The sequence below is a fragment of the Myotis lucifugus genome, unplaced genomic scaffold (genome assembly GCF_000147115.1).
Source record: "Myotis lucifugus unplaced genomic scaffold, Myoluc2.0 scaffold_101, whole genome shotgun sequence".
Lineage (NCBI taxonomy): Eukaryota > Metazoa > Chordata > Mammalia > Chiroptera > Vespertilionidae > Myotis > Myotis lucifugus.
The window spans coordinates 468,663-477,901 of NW_005871149.1; the positions used below are offsets into that span (position 1 = coordinate 468,663).

General features: G+C 38.4%; 1 protein-coding gene across 1 annotated transcript in view; it reads right to left on the bottom strand.

Moving 5' to 3' along the window:
* Nucleotides 1–9,239, bottom strand: part of SYCP1 (synaptonemal complex protein 1) — a 63,807-nt gene that overhangs the window by 38,953 nt on the left and 15,615 nt on the right. The window contains exons 12-15 of the mRNA XM_023757020.1: nt 5,975–6,083; nt 4,150–4,244; nt 3,485–3,669; nt 2,224–2,291 (exon numbers count right to left, since the gene is read on the bottom strand). Of these exons, the coding sequence (XP_023612788.1) occupies nt 2,224–2,291; nt 3,485–3,669; nt 4,150–4,244; nt 5,975–6,083 (457 nt within the window). The remainder of the gene's footprint in view (nt 1–2,223; nt 2,292–3,484; nt 3,670–4,149; nt 4,245–5,974; nt 6,084–9,239) is intronic.

Below are 9,239 nucleotides of genomic sequence, written 5' to 3' on the forward strand. Positions count from 1 at the left end.
TTTACAGCTGGCTTCTGCTGGGTAGCCGCAGGCAGAGGCTAGATTAGCACCTCCTTAGATCCAAGAGCCAGTGTACCCAGTGGTCAGAGTGGGACTATCCAATTACAACTCCTCAAATCTATAAGGGACACACTCAGGGGGCAGACTCAGTGAGCACCAAAGTTCCACTGAAGCAAGTCTTGCCCCAGAAGGGTGTCTTTAGCACAGAAGTTCTCCTACCGTAGACACAGCTGATTCTCACAGCTAATTGGCCTGGAGGTCAAATCCTCCCAGTGTTAACTACAACAATCAAGGCTTAACTACAACAAGACTGTGCACAAAGCCCACAAGGGGGTGCACCAAGAGTGTCTACCTCAGGTAATTGGGACACTTAGCACAGAAAGCCACTCTATCGACACAGCGGAAGCATAAAAAATGCGAGACAAAGAAACAGGACACAAATGACAGAAATGGAGGAAAGCAAACTACTGGATATAGAGTTCAAAACCACACTTTTTAGGTTTTTCGAGAATTTTCTAGAAACCACCAATAAATGTAGTGAGATCCTCAAGAAATCTAGTCAGACCCTCAATGTTGTGATAGAGGACCAACTAGAAATTAAGCATACACTGACTGAAATAAAGCATATTATACAGACTCCCAACAGCAGACCAGAGGATCGCAAGAATCAAGTCAAAGATTTGAAATACGAAAAAGCAAAAAACACCCAACCGGAAAAGCAAAATGAAAAAAGAATCCAAAAAATACGAAGATAGTGTAAGGAGCCTCTGGGACAGCTTCAAGCGTACCAACATCTGAATTATAGGGGTGCCAGAAGAAGAGAGAGAGCAAGATATTGAAAACCTATTTGAAGAAATAATGACAGAAAACTTCCCCTACCTGGTGAAAGAAATAGACTTACAAGTCCAGGAAGCGCATAGAACCCCAAACAAAAGGAATCCAAAGAGGACCACACCAAGACACATCATAATTAAAATGCCAAGAGCAAAAGACAAAGAGAGAATCCTAAAAGCAGCAAGAGAAAAAAAGTCAGTTACCTACAAAGGAGTACCCATACGACTGTCAGCTGATTTCTCAACAGAAACTTTGCAGGCTAGAAGGGAGTGGCAAGAAATATTCAAAGTGATGAATACCAAGAACCTACAACCAAGATTACTTTATCCAGCAAAGCTATCATTTAGAAGTGAAGGTCAGATAAAGAGTTTCACAGATAAGAAAAAGGTAAAGGAGCCCTGACCGGTTTGGCTCAGCGGATAGAGCGTCGGCCTGCGGACTCAAGGGTCCCAGGTTCGATTCCGGTCAAGGGCATGTACCTTGGTTGCGTGCACATCCCCAGTGGGGAGTGTGCAGGAGGCAGCTGATCGATGTTTCTCTCTCATCGATGTTTCTAACTCTCTATCCCTCTCCCTTCCTCTCTGTAAAAAATCAATAAAATATATTTTAAAAAAGCTAAAGGAGTTCATCACCACCAAACCAGTATTATATGAAATGCTGAAAGGTATCCTTTAAGAAGAGGAAGAAGAAAAAGGTAAAGATACAAATTATGAACAACAAATACACATCTATCAACAAGTGAATCTAAAAATCAAGTGAATAAATAATCTGATGAACAGTATGAACTGGTGATTATAATAGAATCAGGGACATAGAAAGGAAATAGACTGACTATTCTTGGGGGGGGGGGAGAAGTGTGGGGGTTGCGGGAAGAGATTGGACAATAATCATGCACCTATGGATGAAGACAGTGGGTGGGGAGTGAAGGCGGAGGGTGGGGTGGGAACTGGGTGGAGGGGAGTTATGGGGGGGGGAAAGAGGAACCAATGTAATAATCTGAACAATAAAGATTTAATTTAAAAAAAAAAAGAAACTGAGAATAAAATTACTTGACAAAGTTTTTGTATTTACAGTTAACTTTATCTAAGTTGGTACACACCAGTTTAAATGGGCAATGAAAAGATAGCTTATATTTAAAGAGTTTGAAGTTAGGCAATGAGATGGCTCTTAACTTTGTAACACAAAATAGTCAGATTTGAATTGCATAATGAACTGAATAGTCTTTCTTAAGGTTTACATTTTTTTCTATCTCTGAAAAAGCAAAAAAAAAATCAAATAATGAATATTGGTAAATGAAAGAGGAGAAACTATATTTTATTCTGAAATAGTGTTTATGTTTTTAGAATTGGCTAATATTATCATGTACACATATAATTCTCTAAATCTTACCCAGTTCACTTGATTTCTTCTGAAGCTCCATGGTAAGTATTTTCAATTGGTCTTCACTTTTTTCCAATCTTGTAAAACATATTATTAATTTGCAATGTAAAATATTATTTTAGTGAGAATTCATCTAATAACTAAAATTGGTGCAATCTATCTTAGCACAGATTCATTCATTCAATTATAAAGCATTTTTTGAGTACCTACTTTGTGCCAGATAGTGTAACACTTTAAAATAAAATATTGCTAGTATAAATATATAGTTGTATATTAATTAATCTACATAAAATCTTAAAGCTTGTGGTCACAATTTATCTCTTTCTTATTTATGGTAATCAAATTAATATATCCTAGAACTTTGATACTGAGTATGTAACTACTACTATACTGAATTCTGCCTCAGGAACAATATAATTATGAAAACACGTGCAATTTGCTTAACTCCTCTGCCTTTCCATTTCCTTTTCTATAAAACTGAGGTAATTAGAACAGATGACATCTAAGATCGCTTACAATTCTAAAATTTGAAAATCAACTAGATAGGTCAATCAAGAATATAAGATTAGCTGAACTAGAAAAGCTAGCTTTTCTTCCTTTACAAGACACAAGCAGTAGAGAAGAAATACTGCTAGGCCCAGTTTATGACTTCAGAGAAAAATTTGTTTCTTTCATCCTAATTACCCTAATTCTAATGAGACAAAAATAACTACCGAGGCCTCATTAACACTGCTTTATATGAATTTTTCCTTAATATAAAGTAATGAAAAACATCAAGTTTTTAACTCACATTTTAGACAAACTATTTCAGATGAAATGCGAATGAATAGTTTATTTTATAATTAATCATATTAGTTTAATAAAAATATTTTAGTACATTCTTTGTACTAGGTTAATTTCTAATTTTACAAGTCAGAAAGAATGTTACAGACCTCAGTAAAATAAACCTCACTTCCCCATAAGTTATTTCTATGAAACCAATAATAACTCAGTTTAAGTATGTCATATAACTGCATCAGCACTTATCAGCTTATCTATTTAGCTTAATTTTATGGCAAAGTATGCATGGGAACGATCCTAGAAAATACCTGCTATCTTTTCCTAGTATACCTGCCTACCCAATACAAACTTTTAAAATGTATTCCCAGTTTATACTTTAAAAAAAAGACTGGTTACAATTGTTAAAGGAATTACAAGTCAGTTGACAATGAATAGAAAATGCACTGAACATTAAGCCTTTTTTATTCATCTAAATAAGAAATATTTTTACCTCTGATGTTCTGTTGTCATTAACTCTTTCAAGTTGCAGATGGTAGTTTTAAGTTCAGTAACCACAAATGAATTAGCAGCTTTAGCTTTATTAAATTCTTCCATTTGAGTTTCTTTTGCTTCAGTGAGCTGATGTATTTTTTTTGTTGCTATCTGTAAATCTTCCTCTAAAGCCTTTTGAGTACTCTGAATGAAATAAAGTAGAAAACAAAAGCAATGATCCAAGGCCCTTAAGAAAAAAAGCTGAACTCCTCGGCTTCTGTAATTTGCTGTCCCTCCTTATCCTGTCACTCCCCTCTTCTACCCCACCCACTAATCTATTTCAATTCACCATTCCTCCAAAGCCCACCTAAAGTCTCACCCTCTCCATGGAGACTTCCTAGCCAATCCAGCCTATAGCATTCTTATATTCTTACTGCTATCGCAGCAATTTTTGCCTGAATCACACTGTTGGTACCTAGCATGAGTGATCTTGTATTTTAGTTATATTTTAATGTGCTTTTCAACTAATGTCTCTAATTAAACCATAAGCATTTTGTGACAGGGATTGTATCCTCTCTATTTGAAGCTATGGGTCCTTGTACATAGTAATACGATTCCGTAAATATTTGTTGACTGATGAATAGTGTGAGACTTATCACACACTAATCAGTTTTTAAAGCATACCACACTTCTTTGCAAAGACATTTTACAATCTTCTAGTTCTGATGTTAAATGATCGTGCTTCTCATTTGATTCTTTTAAGTTTTCATCCTGTAATTCTAAAAAAGAAAATTGTAGATAAGTAGTACTTAATAGAAAAGAAAACAAATAACTTGTAACAATTACATTTTTTCTCCATTAAATACTCCAAAATGAGAAAGAAATATGCAAATATAGATATACTGGTATTGGTCATCATCAACTTTTATTGACTTTTCAAGATTGTTATTTCCCAAGCACTCAATGGTGAATATATAAAGATTTTCAATGCTACATTTTTAATAGTAGCTGAACATTGGAAACAATCTAAATATCCAAAAGAAGATAGATTAAATTATAGTGGTACATACATACAATTGTATAACATGTAGCCACTATAAATGACCATACAGATGCTATTATTAATTTGGACAGATATTTATTAAAAATTATAGAATTGCCCTAGCCAGTTTGGCTCAGCAAATAGAGCATCAGCCTGAGGACTGAAGGGTCCTGGGTTTGATTCTGGTCAAGGGCACATACCTTGGTTGCAGGCTCAATCTCTAGTACTGCTCAAGGGCATGCAGGAGGCAACCAATTGATGTGTCTCTCTCACATTGATGTTTCTCTCTCTGTGTCTGTCTCTCCCTCTCCCTTCCACTCTCTCTAAAAATCAATGGAAAAATATCCTCGGGTGAGGATTAACGCCCCCTTCCCCCCCCCCCCAAAAAAACACACTAAACCATGCTAGCCAAGCTGTGGTGTCCATTGTGATACTATTTATTATAGTCTGATAACCAAATGTTTTTTCTGAGAAATTATAACCACAAACTAGTCCTTAGGTGTGTGTGGTAACTGAATGTATGCTGTCTGAATGTCCCAAAAAGCTGCAAGTCAAAACTTAATTTGAAGTGCTCTTAAGTTCTCCCAGGATCCCAGAGCTACAAATGCAAATTTTCTCTGTAAAAATATACTTCCAACCCAGGTCTTAAAGAATTTCCACAGATGAAGTTATCGGACCTACAATCAAAAACCAAAAGAGAAAATAAAATACCATGAACAAATTCAGCAGAATAAACAAAAAGCAGACTTGGACCTGCAAAGATTTCCGATGTTTTAATTACTAACTATGGGTTTATTAAAAATAAGTATTATATCAATCAATCTTTAAAAATGAAAAGAGGTAAGGATATAAAATTAAAACTGGTGTAACGCAGGAGGTATATCATCCAACAAACCATTCCCCTAAAAAGAGATAAAAATTCAGGATGAAATATAAAGAACATTAAAATAATCAATTGTTATTGGAATGCATCAGTGAACAAAAAGACACAGATCCCTGTTTTCATAGAGCATTTTTCTGAAACTAAATAAGAGTATGAAAGGAAAAGAGGAGTGTATGTACTTTGAAAAAGCTCCCTAAGTGACTCTATTATGCTCTCCTTGTACAGGTTCACCCCAGGCTTGAAATTACAGTACTAGAAAGCATTATAATAAAACTGTGATGAGCCCTGACCGGTTTGGCTCAGCGGATAGAGCGTCGGCTTGCGGATTCAAGGGTCCCGGGTTCGATTCCAGTCAAGGGCATGTGCCTTGGTTGTGGGCACATCCCCAGTGGAGAGTGTGCAGGGGGCAGCTGATCGATGTTTCTCTCTCATCGATGTTTCTAATTCTCTATCCCTCTCCCTTCCTCTCTGTAAAATATCAATTAAATATATTTAAAAAAAACTGTGATGAAAGCCAAAAATTAAAGCATAACAAAGAAGAATACATAAGACACATTGTTATATTTTATTATATAAATTCTTACTTATTTTTTCTTCTAATTGATTCACTCTATCTCTGGATTCCTCTAGCAGCAATGTTAACTCTTTTATTTTATTTTCTTTCTCATTGTTTTGGATCAGTAGCAGTGATACCTAAAATTGATATTAAATACCATATTATACATATGAAAAATAAAATATACCTTAGCATTTATCATCACCTATGATTATTTTATGTACTTGTTTATATGTTTTTCATCTGGCTGTGCCTAGCATTTAGTACATGCTTACTCAAAAAAACCTTTATTAAATGAATGGAGAAACTACAGCAGGTCCTCAAAAATGTTTCATTCAATGTTGTTTTGTTATAATTTTGATGCGATGACGTAGGAACTTAACTTTTGTTTTTATCAATTAGCCTATGGTAAATTGGTTTCATTATACTTCGTTCCAAGAACCTATTGATGACATTAGGTGAGGCTTACTATAATATGACACACCCAATATTATAGTATGCATTTTAACTTATTACTGACATTATATAATAAAATCTATTTGGTTCATTTATTCCATAAACTAGAGGCCTGGTGCATGGATTCGTGCACATCAAAAGGAAATTAATTAGAAGGTGGCCTCCGAGTAGGACTGGGCAAGAAGGGCCGGACACACCCTAGAGCCAACCTCCCCTGGTCCCTCCCAGCCGGCTGCACCTGAGGCGGTGCTGGGGCTCAAAGGGCATCTGCGGAGTAAGCGTGGTCTCTCTGGCAGGTGGGGTCCCTTGGTCTGGCCTTCGGGAATCAGGCAGAAACTGGCAGGTCCAACATCGCCTGAGGGGTCCCAGAATGCGAAAGGGCACTCTGCAAAGTTGCTGTCACTTGGCAACTCCTACGTTGAGCGTCTGCCCCCTGGTGATCAGTGCACATCATACCTACCAGTCAGCCAGTCACTTAGCCTTTTACATATATAGAAGATATTCTTGAGAACCCACACCATTCCAGAAACCATAATAAGCATTGAGTACAGAGACATGAAGGAACTAACCTTCAAAAAAACTCATAGCCTAGACTAGGTCACAAACAACTCTACTTGAATATATTAGTAATAGGGCAAAAAGATTACAGGAATTGGGAAAGAAACACCTTTATCAATCTTGGGGGATGTAATAAAAAAAGTAATCCTTCTCAGAGAGGACTGAATCAAGTATTACAAATAGAAATTAATTAGGCAAACATGGGGAAATAAGCATTCTAGACCAGCGGTCACCAACTGGTGGTCCGCGGACCACTGGTGGTCTGTGAGGTCCGAAAGGTTGGCACTGCTGGTTTAAGGAAATCTTTGGAGCAACGGTCGCCAACTGGTGGTCTGCAGACCACTGGAGATCCATGAGGTCCAAAAGATTGGCAACTGCTGTTCTAGACTCATACAAGGACACAAAGGATCAAAAGATCATGCTTCATACAGAGAACTGAAAATATTCAGATGGCTAAAATTCTGAGAGGGACGGGTGGAAGGTGGAGTTGCCAAGGGGGTTATGGATATTGGTAGGCAACGAAACAGGCCTTCTGGCCCTGACAAGGAAAAAAAATCCTATATAATAAAAGCCTAATATGCAAATTATTCCCTTGGGTGGTCGTTCAACCAGGAGTTTGACTGGGAGATCAAGAGTTCGACTGCTGACCACCAGGGGGTGGCACGGAACATGGTGGGTGTTGGCAACGCACTGCAACCTCTCTCCAGCTACCTGGGTGCAGGGGTGATGGGAGGAGGTGCAGTGAGAATGCAGGGTAATGGCTGAGCTTGCTGTCACTCTCACTGCTAACTGCCCCCCGGGACACTAGGGCTTGCGAGCCAGGGAAGCCCCCGCACGCAAGTGCCAGGTGCCCATGAGGAGCCCACCCCACACCTGTGCGGCCTCTTTCAGGTGAGCTGGGCCGTAGCCACTGGGGCTGCAGGCGCTGATCAGGCTCCCCATGGGTTCACGCAGGAGCCGGTCTGTGAGGCCAGCCAGCAGAGAGCGCACTGCCCGCCCAGCTTCCGTGCAGCGCCACTGGGCAGCCCAGAGGCCCACACACTCGCCCTGGCCCTCAGTATCCAGCCACGCTCACCACATCTCTGCGTGGGGCCTTGGGCGCCATGACTCAGATGGAAGGTGGCACATGGGAGCCTGGGGCCCAGGTGTTGCCCAGAGCCCAGAGGTCAACTGGGACCTGCCCTTCCATGCCATACGCTCACACTTCGATCGCCAGCCAGGCCTAGGGACTGCACCCATGCACGAATTTCATGCACCAGGCCTCTAGCAATAATAATAACAATAATAATAATAATAATAATAATAATGACATTTAGGAGTTCCCAGCAAAAACACTAGCTGGCCATACCATCATTTTACAGGGAACCCCAACAATCTATAAGCTCTGCCCATACACCCAAAACTCCAACAAGCTTTTTAAAAATGCATTCTATTTTTATGTTCTTTATAATAAGCACACTTTTAACTTTTAAAAAGACCTCCTTTCAGAAATCTGGTTTAAAAATTCAGTTAAAATGTAGAAAATTGCTAACTCTTTCAAAGTACCTAAGCATGACACAAATTATTCTACCATTAAACCAGAACTAAAATAAAACTCTAATATCTTCTCTGTACTTTCAATTAACTTTTGCTACTATTATTTAAGTAGATATCGTTATTATCTATCATTACAAGGTATCATGTGGCAAATCAGAGAAGAAAAACATAGGAAACAAAGAGGATTCCTTTCTATATATTGCTTTCCACTGAAAAGCAGAAGGCTTGAAACTGATAAAGTTGGCCTAATAATTATTTGAGACCAACAGTCTTGTGATGTCAAAGAACAAAGACTTGCCACTTTTAAGTCTAACATTATGCGACATTAATAGAAAAAAGAAAAAATTTTTTAGTTCACCTTCATTGGTGTCATGAATAGTATATTTCACAATAAATTACGAAATGTGGGCTGAGTGGTCAATGTGGGAGAGTGATCTTTACATTTTATGAGGTTGTTGTTTGAACAGAAGTTCTCTCAAAATAAACTATTTCTGCAGCAATGTCCTAATACAAATAATGTAGAAGATTAATTTTTTTTAAAATATATTTTATTGATTTTTTACAGAGAGGAAGGGAGAGAGATAGAGAGTTAGAAACATCGATGAGAGAGAAACATCGATCAGCTGCCTCCCACACGCCCCCCACTGGGCATGTGCCCGCAACCCAGGTACATGCCCTTGACCGGAATCGAACCTGGGACCTTTCAGTCCAGCAGCCCGACGCTCTATCCACTGAGCCAAACC